This window comes from Nicotiana sylvestris, chromosome 4 (assembly GCF_000393655.2).
Source record: "Nicotiana sylvestris chromosome 4, ASM39365v2, whole genome shotgun sequence".
NCBI classification, from domain to species: domain Eukaryota; kingdom Viridiplantae; phylum Streptophyta; class Magnoliopsida; order Solanales; family Solanaceae; genus Nicotiana; species Nicotiana sylvestris.
Genome location: NC_091060.1, coordinates 178,962,028 through 178,979,203, shown reverse-complemented (window position 1 = coordinate 178,979,203; position 17,176 = coordinate 178,962,028). Strand labels below are relative to the sequence as shown.

At 46.1% G+C, this 17,176-nt stretch overlaps 1 protein-coding gene across 1 annotated transcript in view; it reads left to right on the top strand.

Annotated features, from left to right (window-relative positions):
- Positions 1–9,852: 9,852 nt before the first annotated feature.
- Positions 9,853–17,176, top strand: part of LOC104214576 (neutral ceramidase 2-like) — a 25,826-nt gene continuing 18,502 nt past the window's right edge. Inside the window, exons 1-5 of the mRNA XM_070173997.1 lie at positions 9,853–10,161; positions 10,804–10,981; positions 11,338–11,496; positions 11,595–11,680; positions 11,763–11,879. Of these exons, the coding sequence (XP_070030098.1) occupies positions 9,853–10,161; positions 10,804–10,981; positions 11,338–11,496; positions 11,595–11,680; positions 11,763–11,879 (849 nt within the window). The remainder of the gene's footprint in view (positions 10,162–10,803; positions 10,982–11,337; positions 11,497–11,594; positions 11,681–11,762; positions 11,880–17,176) is intronic.

Below are 17,176 nucleotides of genomic sequence, written 5' to 3'. Positions count from 1 at the left end.
AAACATGGAGGAAATATAGAGTAAATGACTCAACCTGTAAGTCCGGATAACTCTGTAAATCATGAAATAATTATAGTGTCATGCATATGCCTATGAATGTCATGTCGTTCTTAGGTACATGTTTCATAACATCATAACATCAGGCCTTTGAGGGCATCCCATCATATCATCTTGGCCACTATGGGCAAAACCATCAATGTATGTGTTTACCGTGAAAATGGTAATAACAATTAAATTATTTGGTGGGACTCTAAAAATACATGATCTATTTTTATGCTAGTTTGTTAAGCAGTTGATGCTAAGTATATGAGATTTAGAGATGAAATAAAGTTAAGGAGAGAGCTATAATCAAACCGTTAAACCAATAATCGGGGCCTCGAGCTCGTCGATTCTGGGCCTCGAGGTCGATCCCGGAGCTCGATTACTAGCTATCGAAGACGGTTGCTGTGTGACTAACAGTTATGAAATAATCAACGAAGGCTCTTTATGGCCAATGATAAGCAAGGGATGATGAACCAATATGAAGATATTAAATGAAAGCAATAATATCATAAGAGTGTATGGGAGAGCAAAGAGAATGTTCTTCTATATTTCTTATGGAGCAGCTGGAGCGACAGAGAGTTACAAAGTGTCAAGGATCCCCTTTATATGGAGGGGGGGGGGCGGTCCCAACATAGTATAAAATACATTAATGATAAAGAAATTGGGATGGGACAGCTGTCTAATTTCATGATGCAGGCTCAGACTAGCTTCAGACTAGCCTGACAGATTTTGCCGGCCCTGGCTGCACTCTTCGGGAACTCCCCATATCTGTAGGGGTCGCAGCCAATGTTATCCCTAGGTCGAGCATCGATGGACCTCGAGGGAGGGTACTCGGTCCGTTTTCTCGAGCCTTTGAGGTGATCTTCCGATATGCTTTATCAACAAGAAATTGGTTTCTCTGATTTCTCCGTATATAAATAGTCCCCGCATTTTTTGGAGAGGAGTGATAAGAAACGATTTCGACATCCAACTCTTTGGACTTCCTACACTGATGTCATGCTGACGATATCATACTTATGATGTAAACCTTCTCGATAACTGGTACGTCCCATGGACTTGTCCTTTCAGCGTCATTCAATGTGCTACCGATTCCCATTCTTCAAGGCGACTGTATCACCGTCGATCCAGTTTCCAATGGCGCATTGATTGTGCATGTCGATCCGTCTTTCAAAGGCATTGATGGCATTGTTGGCCACATTATCATCCCCTATAAATGGGGCCTTTCCATACTATCTTTTTACCCAAGCATTTTTCAACATCTTTCCATCCCTTTCCTCTCATTCTCACTATCCTTCTCCATTATTACCCACCATGTTTGGGGTCTTTAGCCTTAAGGTCTTATGGAATCGTTCTTATCAGTCATGCCATGGCCGTTTACCTAGGCTTTACTGTGTCGAGCGAGACTATACTGTCTCGTTGTTATTATTGTTATTGTTACGACTATTACTATTGTCGTCATTGGATCGAGGTGACAAGATAAAGGGGGTAGACCTATTCTAACTTGGGGGAACATTTGGACTCTACACCGCTGCTCGGGAGAGTGTTCGGACTATACACCGTTGCTCACTCTCCTAGCATGGCCTGGTGTTTCATTTCATCCCTCGGGTCTTTTCCCAAGCGATAAAATGGTGCACCGGCCGTTAAGCTCGCGCGGAATGATGTCCTGGAAGGTGGACCTGGAGCGGCTGTGCGAGTAGGGTTGAGGCCCACTGAATCTTCAACTTTTGTCTACAGCGGGCTATGTCTCTTTTTTCTGCCTCTTCTGCATCACCTTCCTCTTCTTTGCCTTCATGCTTTCCTCTTCTTCATCTTTGCTCTTGGAGATATTTCTCCGTAGGATTGAGCTGGGAACCTAGAGGAGGTGAAGGCATCACCGTCAAGGATGCATACTCGAGGGGGTAGTGCTCGGAGATGCTGCTACCGGAGATGCTGCTACCGGAGATGAACCTTCGAGAGTAGACTAGGTCCCAGGCTTTCACTATATATGTACCCTCTCGCTTCTTTATTTCTGCGTAAGGACCCCTCGTGGGCTTTTGTAATCGAATGTTCATGAATACAAAGATATTTCTCCAATTTGTCTTCGATGCTTGCTATATTCTTTTATGTTTATGGAGACTCTGAATGCATGACTCTGTCTGCTGGTTCCAATATCAAACCTGGGTGTGAGTATTCTTTCTGGCCTTCGATCGATTAATATGGCCTTGCGCGGAACCTTTTGCAATCCCTTGGATCGAACCTTGATCGGGCCGATGAACTCGGGTCGCCGGGACCTTGACTTTGAGTAGAATGAAAGTAACGTTTTGGGCCTTGAAACCATGGTTTATTACTTAAACTCCGTGGTAACTTTTGAAAAGAAATTTGCTCGGAGGTCTGTAGACAAGGACTGCCTTTGATCTCTCGAGGGAAGTCCCCGAGCGGAGGTTCGTTCAAATTCGGACCACCTGGAACTCAATTTGGGCTTAGTGTAAATAGACTTAAGGCGCTATAGATAGATCTTGAAAGAGGGTTTGTACGATCTCAGACGGTATCCCAGGGCCAAGCCCATACGGGTGGAGTTTAAATGCTTATTTCCTCGGAGCTTGATTCCCTTTTGACAAAAAACCCCTGAGGTTAGGCACCATCTCGGGTCTCGTAATGATGCCATTAGCTTCCTAGAGCCTAACCTTCCCTTTGATGGAGATCCTCGAGGTCGAGTACCACCTTGGTGCTGGCAAAGGCATCATCAGCTTCCTCGAGCCTAGCCTTGTCTTAATGGAGGTCCTCGAGGTCGGGCACCACCTCAGGACTGGTGATGATGTTGTCGGCTTCTTAAAGCCTAACTTCTGTTTGATGGAGGTCCTCGAGGTCGAGTAGCACCTCAAGACTAGCGATGATGTTGTTGGCTCCTTAAAGCCTAACTTCTGTTTGACAGGGTTCCTCGAGGTCGGGTACCACCTCGGGACAAGCGATGATGTTGTTGGCCTATCAGAGCCTAACTTCTTTTTAATGGAGATCCTCGAGATCGAGTACCACCTCGGGGCTGAAGAAGGTGTTACGGGCTTCTTAAAGCCTATTTTTTCTGTGATGGAGATCCTCAAGGTTGGGCACCACCTCGGGACTGGCGACAGTGCTTTTGATCGATTTTGAGGCAGGCGAATCGTTGCTGTTTTTTTGATGAGTATATATACAAGGATGTTTTGCTTTTTTGGAGATACCACCATTTAGAGCAGTTACCCTTCTCTTTCCGCATCAATCCTTTTGTTATTTTAGTACTAATGTACTTGCACAGATTCCTGCTTTAGTTCTCTAATTTTGTCGTAATCATGACCGCTGTGTCAGGGTCTGTCCGACAGGGAGGGGAGAGCTCCGTCTCTGGCATTCAGGACCAACAAGAGTATGCCTTGAAGGTTGCTTCTTCGATAGGAGAATAACATCTTGGGTTAGTGAGAAAAGACTGCGGATGGGGGGAAAAGGTAGTACCACAGATACTTCCCCCGGGTGAGGGCATCATGGATCATGCCGATGGATTCTTAAATGTGTACACATACACTTTCACATTGGGCCCCCTTGATAGAGTTGTGCTCGAATTCTGCCTAGAGAATCAGGTTACCTTGGTGCAGATCCATCCGTCATTTTGGCGAACAGTGTTGATGATAAGATTTTTCATAGAGAAGGTCGGGCTTGACTTTACTCTTAGTCATCTTATCAGGCTATACCGGCCCTTCCACCATCGAGGTCTGCTGACCTTGCAATGCTGATCGACCACGCCCTTTGTTGTTGACTATGAGGAAGACGGAGATTGGGGGTGGATGAGTCGCTTCGTACGGGTGCAGACCGCTGACATTATCCCCGTGGAGCTCATGCCATTCACTGAGGAATGGAGATATACTCGTAAGTGGTGCATCTCGTACTTTCTCAGTTCTATCTATGACGAAAGCCCGGTTTCGTAACCATGCCTTCTTTTCTTTTCCCGCAGATTTCATGGGCGCCGGGCGACATTCCTGATTTGGCGGATTGGGTCCAAAAGTTGGTGACCTACTCGACTTGTGACGAGTTGCGTCCCGGGGCAGATAGGAAGCAAAACATCATGGTGAGTGTTGTGTTTACTTTCCCCTCTCTTCCTTCATTTGGAGAGGCATTTTCCCTTCATGTGTATTAAGCTTGCTGTGGTAGGCATTGGAGATTCGTTTGAGTCGAGGCTGTGCTCTTCCGGAGAGGGGGAAGGGTTGCCAACTCCGAGCTGAAGAACAACGAAAATAAGGGATAGATGCTTTTACTGGGCTATGGTGCTCAAAATAAGGTAGAATAGGACTGGGGCTTCAGAGCGGAAGCATCGTTTGAACCTGTCGTGTTCGTGGTTCCTAGTTTTGGAAAGAGGGTTTCTCCATTGCTGTCGCCTTCTTTTTTCGTCGATAATACTTTGGGAGATACTAGAAACCCGGGATCATGTACACCGAGTGACCGTGCTTCGAACGGAGTCGACTCTTTCAGGGCTGAAGGAACTAGATTGGCAGGTGTGCGCTCGGCCTTCGAGGAAGCCTAGCGGCTTCACTTTGTGGTGAGTTTCGGCATAAGTCTTTCGAGCTTCGCGTCTTTCCTTCCTTATTGGGCTTTCTTTTGTAGGAGTTCGACAAGCTTAAGTCTGGGTTGCTTTGTTATGAAGCCTGGCTACGGAAGGCTCTGGATGAGGAGAGATCCTTCAGGCTCCTTTGTGATGAAAAGGAAGTCGAGCTGGTACACTTGCAGTATGAGGCGGGCCGGAGCTTGAATTATGAGAACCATCTGAAGGAGCGGGTAATTTTCTGTCCTAGGTGAGCTTGCACCCCGCCTCCTAGTTCCTGAGGCTAATGCTTAGTTTATTTCAGTTACAGAAAAGATGGAGGCCCTGGAGCGCCTTTGAGATAAAGTTGGCTGGGCCAGGCGTAAATATGATGAGCTGAGAGCTCGGGCGGAGGCTTAGGCTTCAGAGGGGAAGGACGCTCTGGCTAAAGTTCCTGCTTTTGAAGCTCAACTTTGCTTAGCCCGTGATAATGCTTTGGTTCAGATAGACATAATTGTGAAGCTTGAGTCCGAGCTTTCAAAGGTCAGGGTTGAGATCGTTGATGCTCGGGCACAAGTTGCGATGAGCCGGACTAAGGCTGACCGGGAGATGGCGATCTATTCAAAGGATGGTGCCAATGCTCAAACTGAGCTGAGAAGGATCCTCGACCGTGAAGGGAGGGTTGAAGAATATGCTCGCTGCAAATCTCGAAGAAAGACCCTCGAAGAGATCTGTGCTAGGGGATTCGCTCTCTCGGAGGAACTGGCGCTAGCAAGGGCGGACGAGCGTGATGCTCGGTTGCTTTTGCCCTATGCCGAATAAAACGAAGATGAGGCTGGCAGGCCGTAGCCCCTCCAGGAGGTGGCATAGATTTTGCCATCTGTATTTAGCATTTTCAAAGCATGTTTGTAACGGAGATTGCGCTTTTTCGCACATGTGTATGAAAGAAAGCCTTGCAGCTTTATTTCTTTTGTATCTCTTACGGTGTTGAATTTGGCCATGTGGACTGGTCTTAGAGTTGGTAGGAATCCTTAGAGTCGTGATATGGCCCTGGGGCTCACTGGACTAGCCCGTAGGCTCTTACGTACTTTCGCTCTTAGGCATATTTAGGCCATCTGTTTTGGGCTCAGTTCCTGAGTCGAGCATCGACTCGTTCTTATTTGACCTTGGAATGGATGAAATTTAAGTTGGCGACATTGGCTCTTATGCTTTTGGTCGATGCGACCTTTTAGTGTATGTGGGCTGGCAACAATGGCTCTTACCTTGGGCCGATGCAGCCCTTTAATGTAAGTGGACTGGCGACAGTGGCTCTTACGCCTTGGGCCGATGCAACCTTTTAATGTAAGTGGGCTGGGTATAGTGGCTCTTACGCCTTGGGCTGATGCGGCCTTTTAATGTTAGTGGGCTGGCGATGGTGGCTCTTACGCCTTTGCTCTTACGCGTATTTTGTTAACTATTTTGGATCCGGTCTCCGAATTGGGTTATGACTCGAGCTCGTTTTGACCCTCAAGTTTTTAGATTTTAGGCTGGCTACAGTGGCTTGTACTCACTTGGTCGATGCGACTATTTATGTATGTAGCCCTGGGGTTATTAGGCTGGCGGCAATGGATCTTACGCCTTGGGTCGAAACGACCTTTTATTGGCTTTATTTTCCTCTCGTTAAGGACTTTTTGAAATAATATTTACGTGACCCATCATCGGTGCCAGAAGAACCTCGATTTCGAGTAACTTGCGATGGTGTTCGAGCACCTCGGGAGGTTTGGCTTGGAGGCTGTATAGCTCAAATCCTGTGATTTGGAGATGACATGGTCGAAGCTCTTTTGCTTATGCCGAGAGTAGCCTATTTAATCTGTTCTTTCCGAGGTAGATTCAGAGTAATTGAAGGCCTTTGTAGGCTGGCAACAATGGTTCTTACGCCTTGTAGCGATGGTCGGGCATCCCCGAGTCTTGTTCGTTCGGCTGGTACAGTCCTGTGACCAGAGTCACTTGTGTTTGGCCGGGGACTTTGAGTCCCGAATGAGGTAGTTTCAACATCTATATCGAGGATATGCCTTTTTAGGGGTCTTACAAGTTCGATATATAGCCAAAACTTCGGGATCGGGTCTATGCCTTTAGTGAGGTCTTACAAGTTTTACATACTGTTGATGTCTTACAATTTTTACATGTTGTTGAGGTCTTACAATTTTTACAGGTCGTTGTGGTCTTACAGTTTTTATATGCCGTTGAGGTCTTACAGAATTTTCATGACGTTGAGGTCTTACAGTTTTTACATGCCGTTAAGGTCTTACAAACGTTTCATGCCGTTGAGGTCTTATAGTTTTTACATGTCGTTGAGGTCTTACAGTTTTTACATGTTGTTGAAGTCTTACAGGTTTTTCATGCCGTTGAGGTCTTACAGGTTTTTCATACCGTTGAGGTCTTACAGTTTTAACATGCCATTGAGGTCTTACGAATATTGTTGCTGCCTTATATAGATCTTACGAGACCGAGTCTACCTGCTCGGGGTCTTATGGCCTCGGGTTTTGACAAGTCGATGGAGGTGGTGCTTGACGGCAGTCCCCGAGTCGTCAAGGATTTCTTGACTCGGGAGCCATTATTTGCCGACTTCATATTGCCTCATCGAGGGCTTACGATTTTGGAGATCCCAACCCTGAGGTCGTGCGTTTTTAGCGATTTTGAAGCCAGACCTCGAGTATTCGGGGTACTTTTGGCATTGGAAATGTTTTGCGATTGTTGCCTCATCTGAGGGCTTATGATTTTGGAGTCCCGACCCGAAGGTCATTTGGGCGTTGAATTGTTGATGCAAGTCCCCGAGTCTTCGCGATGTTTCTGGCGGAGAAGTCATTTTTGTGGAGGTGCCGAGCTTCTTTTGAGTGCGAGATGCTTTGACAAAAGATATCAATTATTCGGTATAAGTGTCCATGCTTTCGCCGTTGGGGGTCCGGCTATACGAACATGGTTTGTTTGACTGTCTGGCCTGGTACATCATTTTCCTACTGGGATCCCATTTGGTGTTTCTTAGCTTTTCCGAGTGTATGACCCTCCGGAGAAATGCCCCCTAGTGTTCTGGGTCGATTGCAAAAGAAGCCTTGAAAACTTGTTGGATCTTCCTAAGGTAGCATATAGATGTTGCCTCGTTAAAAACCTTGCAGGTAAAACCCTTTTTGGGATAAAAACTCGGTCGAAGGAAAAGAGTGCAACAAATGCTTTGAAACCTTAAGGTCTTCGAGCTGGGTTAGCGTTTTGACTGCTCCAGTTGGGCACCTGCATAAGGGTTAGTACGAAATACAAAATGAAAAGGGAGATGGTTATACCTTAGTGTAGGATGTGCCGACGACGTTTTGAGGACCGATACGTCCTAGTTACTCGAGATGAGGACGCGGTACGATCTTTTACATTGTTTGATCAGGTTTAATCGAAGGCGTGACTTGATTACCTTTTTGCTCTTTTGTGAGCGGAGGTATTGATGCCGGTGCCACGTCGTGCACCGCGAACATCTGCCTTGCTGCATATTGTTCCCCATAGACGGTTTTAATCCCATCCTTTGTCGTGAATTTCATCATCTGGTGTAGAGTGGATGTATTCCTCTCATGCAGTGTATCCACGGCCGTCCAAATAAGGCGTTTTACCTCATGTCTCCTTTGATGACATGGAATTTGGCATTTTGGGTCGTGCTGGCCACGGTGATTGGGAGGGTGATTTCTCCTTTTGTTGTTTCACTTGACATGTTGAATCCATTGAGGACTCGAGTGGTGGGCACGATTTGGTCAAGCAGTCCGAGTTGCTCTATTACCCTCGACCTGATAATATTGGCCGAGCTACCTGGGTCCACGAATACACGCTTTATTTGAAAAGAATTTACAAGGAAAGAGATTACCAGTGCGTCATTGTGAGGTTGAGACAAGGTCTCGGTCTCCTCTTCGCTGAATGTGAGGGCATCCTCGGGAATATATCCCCGGTTTCGCCTTTCTCTGGTGATGGATATTTTTGTCCTTCTCATTATGGTTTCCTGCGGGGCATCGACTCCTCCAAAGATCATGTGGATGACATGTTGTCGCTCGTTTGCATTCTTCTTAGCCGCCTCTCTTTCTCGGAACTAATTTTTGGCTTGGTCGCTAAGGAATTCCCGGAGATGACCTTTGTTAAGTAGTCGAGCTACCTCTTCTCGGAGTTGGTCGCAATCCTCGGTTCTATGGCCGTGCGTGTTGTGAAACTCGCACACTGTTTACCGTGAAAATGGTAATAACAATTAAATTTTTAAATGGGACTCTAAAAATACGTGATCTATTTTTATGCTAGTTGTTAGAGCAGTTGATGCTAGGCGTATAAAGTTTAATGATGAAATACAAGTTAAAACGGGGCAGTAATCAAACCGAGGGGCTTGCTACCCAGGCTTTGGAATGATCGATGAAAGGCCTCAAGGTCGATATCCGGCTCGAGCTCGAGCTATCGGGGGTAACCGGGAAGGGGATAACAGTTGAGATATAATTATAGAAGGCTCTTTATGGCCAATATCAAGCAATAAATGAAGAACAAGTATGAAAGCAATAAATGGAAAGAGTAGCCTCGAGCGAATAAGTTAGAGAGAAAAGAGAGTGAGATATTATTGATCTTTTGTAGAATTGTTGGAGCAGCAGCAGCCGAAAGTTACAAAGTGATGGGGACCCCCCTTATATAGGAAGGGAATCCCGTTATAGTACAAAATGCATTAACTGTAAAGGCATGGAGATGGGACGGCTGGATGTGACACCTTGGGACAAGCCCCGGATAGGTCAACTTTGTCAGGTTTAGCCGTGTGCCTTGGGAATTCCCCTCTCGTATACTATAGCCATTAGTACGTAATGCCCTCCGAGACCGGTATATGATGACCCCCGAGGGTGGGTCTCAACCTTGGTTTCGAGCCTTGAGGAGCATGACCGCGAGACGACCTAATGATGGGGAAAATCGGGCCCCCAGATTCACCATATACAGATAGTCTTCGCGTTTCTTAGAGTGAAAATAGTAAGAAATGATCCTGAGCTTCTGCTTCTTTCGATGTTCTTGCAATCAGTGACGGCAACGAGGTGCCAAGATGCAATACGCACGCTATTCCTACAGGTTTCCGCACTGAATGCGGTGGTTAGCTTCCTTTTGGCTTCCTTCAATGTGCACACGATGTTTTTATAAATACTTCCCTCTTTCTTTCTATACCACATCTTGTGCCAAAAAACCCCTAATAGGGTTTGTTCTTCCTTCGTTCTTGTTCACTTTCAGGAACGCAACTCTTTTTCTTCCTTTAGAATCTCCCAAGGATGGCGAAAATTTCCACTTCTGTTTCCCAGGAGGTCTCGGGTTCATCATCTTCGCTTTTATTTCAAGGCGAAGTGGCTACTCCTCCTTATGCTAAGGAATGTGTCCCAGGATCCTTTGTGATGACCTCTGATTTCAAGGTCGAGAGACCTTCCTCGAGGCCAGGGCGTCGTGAGCCTATAGCTCGGTATATCAGCTCGATAACGGACGTCGGGAGAGTGAGGGCTGACTGTCGCTGGGGGGATACCGTGCTTGTGGAGATTCCTGCTAGGGAGGAAGATATTATGGCTCTTAAAGCCATCTTTCTGAGTGTATACACCTACCCGTTTACTTTGGGGCCGGTGGGGCCATCCTCGCCCCAATAGACCCCGTGATTCTCGACTTCTGTCGTGGTTATCAAGTGACCCTGGGCCAAATTCATCCTTCGTTCTGGCACGTGGTTTATATGATCATGCATTACTCGAACATGATAGAGGAGATGCCCATCACCCTCAACCATCTGATCTGGATGTATAGTCCCCATGTTCTGCGTGAGGGCTTAATCAAGCTTCGCTGCCGAGCCCCGAGATCCCTTTCTTCCTGCACCGAGGAGCTCGAGAATGAGGGATAGGTAAGCCGATTTGTCCAAGTGAGGACGTCTGACCTGATTCTAGTGGAAAATCTGTCGTTCCCTGAGAAGTGGAACGCTGGGTGTAAGTAAATGCGTTGTCTTTGCTTCATTTTGGCGATATTTCTTCAAGCATCTAACTCTGCTTTTCCTACCTTTTCAGCCGTAGCGATCTACTCTGGTGCGGTGTCAGATCTCCAGAGTTGGGTTGGCCGTTTATACTCGATTTGCCTATATACTGAACGACTGTGGTGAGATTTATCCTGAGCTTTGTGGGAAGCCAAAGACCATGGTGAGCCCCAAGCCTTGTTGCATCTGCATACTTGACGTAGATCGTTGTTGGTAGGGTTCTTCATCCTTTGCATTTAACCTCTGCATTTGTGTAGGTCTGGGGGAAATCCCTTTGATGAAGGAGGCACCGCTCGTTGGAGGGGACGCCCTGGTGCTTGGCGAGAAGAAGAAAAGGCAGGAGAGTCCGTCGGTGGGGCCTTCGGATCCCAAGAAGGTTAAGGTGGAAGACCAAGGTTGACCGAGTAGTTCTGACCTTCGAGACGATAGGAAATCCTCGAGCTGAAGGTGAGGGAGAAAGCAGCTTCTCAACGGCCCCTGAAAAGCGTATAGACTCGACTGACCCTTGGGCCGCGGGGATTGTTGCTCCCAGACTGGAGTCTGATGCTGCTGTGGCCCAGCTTTGTGGTGGTGAGGCAATCGATGGAGTATCGAGCACTACCCCGAGTTGGCAGGTGGCCGGAATTCTTCCCGAGCCGGGATGCCCTTGGTGGGCAGTTTGGAGGGGCCTGGATCTGGGGTCCAAGTTGAACAAGGGACGTATATTTTGGCTGATCCTGTTAAGCCTTTGGTTGTTGTTGATTCTCCTCAGGGAGAGATCCTACCATCTCACATAGTGCGCAAGACGTCCCGCGTGAAGAGCCTTCTGAAACAGGATCACTAGTCAATGGCGGAGATGCACTCGAGAGGTCGCCGACCATTCTCGAGGGAGGTCTTGAGGTTGATGCTTCATTCATTTTCGGCGAGATGGGTAGACTTTGCGAGCGGATAATTTTTGCTAACCTTGTCCGCCGTTCTGGGTTGTTCCGGTCTTCATTTTTCTAACTTGTCTTTTTATTTGGCTTCAAGCTAAAGTACTTTATATCCAGGCTTTCACCCAGTATCAGGATGAGGTGAGCCACCACGAGCGCGAGAAAGCCTATCTTACCGAGCAGGTTACTCATCCCCCGTTTTTACTATTATTCGAGCCCTTGTGAGATTCCACCGATTTTAACTTCTTGGACCTAATTTGTGCAGTTTGAGAAGAACAACGCCCTACTGAGAGGGGAGCTTCAGGCCAGATATACCGAAATTTCCGAGCTTAGTCGGTACGTAAAAGAAATGGCTTCCGAGAGGGACAACCTCCAAAGGAAGGTAACCTTGATCGAGCGTGAGCTCTAGGATGCAAGGAGGATAGTCACAAGTAAAAGGGTCTCCATTTCGAACATGTGGCTGCATTATTTCGGATCAAGGCCGAGGTCGAGGCGCTTGTATCCTCGCACGAGGGGGGGAGCTATTGTTGCAGATTCTTGCGTTGAGAAGGCGTTTGAGGGGGCTAGCCTGACTTTACCTCGAGCTGCGGATCATGCCTGGTCGCTTTCCCGAAAGCATACCGTTGGAGGAACGTCGGAAGGCAGCTCAGGTGGTGCTAAAAATGGGGGTGAATCCCCGGGGAGAGAAAATGCCGTTGAGAAGGGGCCGTCGGGGGACTCATAATTGCCTAGGTTCAACCCTTGGGGAGCCATTGAGGATGCCTTCTTGGCAATAAATTAGGATCTTTGTTGATTTTCCTGTCAATTTTTTTGTTGATCTTCCTGTATGTATATAGTATTTTCATACTGGCATATGTATAAAGTGAATCCTGTGGCATTGTTTCCCCTATTCCCTTCTTTGCCCGAAATTCAGCAAGAATTGTTAAGAAACCTTAGACCTGCGATATGGCCCTGTGGCTCGTTAGGCAAGCTCGGGGCTTTCATGCGCCTGGTCGATATGACCTTCAATGTAAACCGCCATCAGAGCTCTTATACTTTTGCTCAACTATTTTGGGTTCAGTCTCTGAGTCGGGCTTCGACTCGAGCTCAATCAACCCTCAAGCTTTATAATTGCATGGGCTGGCGACAATGTCTCTTATGCCTTGGGTCGAAGCGACCTTTTATGTATGTGCCTTGAGGGTCATGAAGCTGGCGGCGATGGCTCTTACGCTCTTGCCCTTAGGCATGTATAGTTAACTATTTTGGATGTGGTCTCGGGTTACGACTCGAGCTCACTTTGACCCTCAAACGTTCAGATTTTCAAGCAAGCAACAGTGGCTCTTACACTTTTGGTTGTTGCGACCGTTTAGTGTGTGGCCCTGAGGCTTGTTTGGCTTACGACAATGGCTCTTTCGCTTTTGCCCTTAGGCGTATGTAGGCTTTGTTTTGCTATCGTTAAGGACTTTTTGAATGTTTTTGCCTGACCCGTCGTCGGTTCGGAAAGAACCTTGATTTCAAGTCGTTAGCGGCGATGTTCGAGCACCTTAGAAGGTTTAGCTCGTATGCTGAGTAGCTCGAAACCTTTGTGATTTGGAGCTGACATGGTCGAAGCTTGTTTTCCTGTTGAGGGTAGCCTATTTTAGCCGGTTCTTTTCAAAGTAATGGCATGTGATTTTGTTAGCGACGGTCGGGCGTTCCCGAGTCGCGTTAATTTGGCTGATGCAGCCGTTTTGACCGTAGTCATTTGTGTTTGGCGGGAGCCATTTTTGGTCCTGAGTGTGGTAGTTTTGGCATCTATCGAGGGTATGCCCATTCGGGAGTCTTAAAAATGCGACATATAGCCTAAACTTCGGGATTGAGCCTTTAGTAAGGTCTTACAAGATTTTCATGCCTATTGAGGTCTTATAGTTTTTTCATGCCTGTTGAGGTCTACAGTTTTTTCATGCATGTTGAGGTCTTACAGTTTTTTTGTTGTGTAAAATAGATCTGGCTAGATCGAGTTTGCCCGCTCGGGGTCTTACGGCCTCGGGTTTATTAGTGAATGGAGATTAACGATAGTCTCTGAGTCATCGAGTTTTCTTAGGCTCAAAGGTCGTTACTCGTGAGCTCAGAATTGCCTTGTTGGGGCCTTATGAACATGGAGTTCCGAACCTGAGGTCATGTGGGTGCCAAATTGCTGATGCTAAGTCTCTGAGTATTTTGTGACGTACTCGATGAAGGGATCCTTGCCGTGAGCATGCTGGATTTTCTTTGGAGCACGAGATGCTTTTGGCGAAAGATATTCTTTGATTGCTTGGTGTATATATACGTCGTTGTGTTGTCGTAAGCCCAGCTTATGCGGGCACGGTTCGTTCAGCCGTTTGGCCCGGTACATCATTTTCTATTGGAATCTCGTTTGTTATTTCCCGATATAGGGTTGATTGCGAAGACCTTGTAGGTTTATTGAGTCCTTCTTAGGTGGCACGTGGATGTTGCCTCATTAAAAACCTTGCCGGCAAAAACCCATTTCGGGATAAAAAAACTCGGTCGAAGGAAAATAGTGCAACATTTGCCCGAAGATCTTTGCGGGATTCTCCGTTCGGGTGCCCTAGTAGTAATACCGCTTAAGCATCGATACATTCCAGTTGCTCGGAAGATGTTCGCCTTCCATGGTGCCAAGCTTATAGGATCCCTTGCCAACTATCCCGAGGACATGGTACGGTCCTTTCCAATTCTGGCCCAACTTTCCTTCATTGGGGTTTCAGGTGTTGAGAGTAACCTTCCTTAGGACTAAGTCCCCGATCCCGAAATATCGGAGATTTGTTCTTCTATTATTGTATCTTTCGATTTTTTTCTTTTGGGTAGCCATCCGAATCAGCGAGGCTTTCCGCCTTTCAATGAGTAGCTCGAGGGCCATTATCATAGCCTCATTGTTCGAGCCCTCATTAATGTGCTAGAATCTGGCGCTCGGTTCCCCGACTTCCACCGGTATCAAAGCCTCGGCACCGTACATTAGAGAGAAAGGTGTTTCACCGGTGCTTGATTTTGAAGTTGTTCGATATGCCCATAGAACCTCGGACAGCTTTTCTCTCCATTTTCCCTTGGCGCTCTCTAGTTTCTTTTTTAAGTTCTGAATGATGGTTTTATTCGTGGATTCGGCCTGGCCGTTTGCACACGGATGGTAAGGCATTGACAGGATTCTCTTGATTTTGTTATCTTCAACGAACTGTGTTACCTTGCTCCCAATGAACTACCACCCGTTATCATATGTTATTTCGGAAGGGATTTCAAACCGGCATATGATGTGATCCCATATGGAATTGATGAGTTCCTTCTCTCTTATTTTCTCGAAGGCCTGTGCTTCCACCCATTTTGAAAAGTGATCAGTCATAAATAAAATGAATCTAGCTTACCTGGTGCCATCGACAAAGGGCCGACGATGTCCATTCCCCCTTTCATAAATGGCCATGGTGATAAAAATAGAATGTAGTTGCTCGCTGGGTTGGTGGATCATGGGAGCGAACCTCTGGCACTTATCATATTTACGGACAAATTCTCTGGCGTCTTTTTCCATGCTATCCCAATAGTAGCCTGCTCTGATCACCTTTCAAACCAAGGAATCGGCCCCTGAATGATTTCCACAGGTGCCCTCGTGGATCTCTCGGAGTACATAATCTGTGTCGCCTGGTCCCAAGCATACCGTCAGGGGGCCATCAAAAGATTTCCTATACAGAGTCCCATTTTCATCAAGTGAGAACCGAGCTACTTTGGTTCGCAGGGCCCTCGATTCTTTTGGATCTGCGGGCAGCTTCCCATATTTTAGATAAATAATATATTTATTTCTCCAATCCCATGTCAGACTGGTGGAGTTAATCTCCGCGTGACCTTTCTTAACCACTGATTTAAACAGTTAGACAACAGCTCCGGGGAGTAGGTCTTCTTCCTCAGCAGAAGATCCCAGATTCGCGAGGGCATCGACCTCGGTGTTCTGCTCTGGGGGTACATGGACTAAGGTCCATTCTTTGAAGCGATGTAACGCGACTTGGATTTTGTCCAAATACCTCTGCATCCTATCCTCTCGAGCTTCGTAGCTCTCGTTCACTTGGCTCACTACGAGGAGCGAATCACATTTTGCCTCGAGAGTCTCGGCCCCCAAACTTTTGTCCAATTCTAAACCTGCAATCATAGCCTCATATTCGGCTTTATTGTTAGTCAATTTCGCGGTTTTTATGGATTGTCTGATTATGCCACCAATGGGTGGCTTTAGGACTATACCGAGCCCGGATCCACTTATGCTTGTGTCACTATCTGTGAACAGGGTCCATACCCCGAAGGACGTTCCTGATTTCAATAAAAGTTCCTTCTCTACCTCGGTACGAGGGATGGCGAGAAATCGGCCACAAAGTCCGACAGGATTTGGGACTTGATGGCCGTTCGGGGTTGATACTCGATATCATACCCTCCGAGTTCAATAGCCCATTTGGCCAATCGACTCGATAACTCGAGTTTATTTAGTATGCTCCAGAGGGGGTACGTTGACAAAACACAGATACAGTGACACTGAAAATATGGCTTCAGCTTACGCGAGGCGCTTATCAGCACGAGAGCCAATTTTTCTAGATAGAGATACCGGGTTTTGACGTCGCCCAAGGTTCGGCTTACGTAATAAATAGAAAATTGTGTACCTTGATCCTCTCGAACCATTACGCCACTTACCGCTATTTCATACACGGCCAGGTACAGGTATAACGTTTCATCCTCCTTGGGCGTGTGCAACAAAGGTGGGCTAGTCATTATAATAAATAATAGGTAATTTTGAAAAATAAATTAAGATGCTAAAATGATTTAAAATACATAATTAACATTATAAAAATATAGGGACCAATTTTACGCATATAAAATATAATTATACACTAAATGGGTTAACATTGCAACTATATGCAATTATATGCAATTTAGCTTTAAAAATACTAAATATAATTATAAAAATACATAAAAATTATATTAGTTATATTTTGGCATAAGTATAGAAACTAAGCGAATAAATTATTATAATAATAATTTAGGAAATAATTATTGGGAATTTTATGGATAAAAGGGGAGGAAATAAATCAATTTAAACCCTTAAAATTATGGAAAAAATAATAAAAATCTTGTGCACGCTTATATATGCATATATATGCTATTTTGAAGGTATTTATGCATATTTAAAATATATAGGAAAAAATTGGGTATCAACAACGCCCAAAACCTGGGGAGGCGTGGCTAGCAGCGGGTGTCGCACTAGCCCGAGCGAACCACTCTGTAACTTATGATCATTCGACCAAAACTAGAACATGCATATGTAGAGTTAGATGAACTCATTCCTTTTGTAACTATTATGGGTCCACATGGCCACAACTCATAATGTACAACTGTAAGTGAAAAACATTGTATCACTGAACTATTTTTCTTAAAACATGAATACATATAGGCCGTCAAGGCCTCTGACATACTATACAAAATGAACCTCTATCTACAAAGCCTCTAAGATTATTCGACATTATATGGGACTGGGTACTGTTCTACCCATAAATCTGTAGCAAAACTCTAACACGAAGGCTCACAGACTAGGCTGCACTCTGAAAGAGGTGGAGTCTTACCGATCCTTTGCTGAACGCTAACCTCATCTACTATGAGGGCTCGTCAAGATGATTATCTATACTTGCAGGCATGAATGTA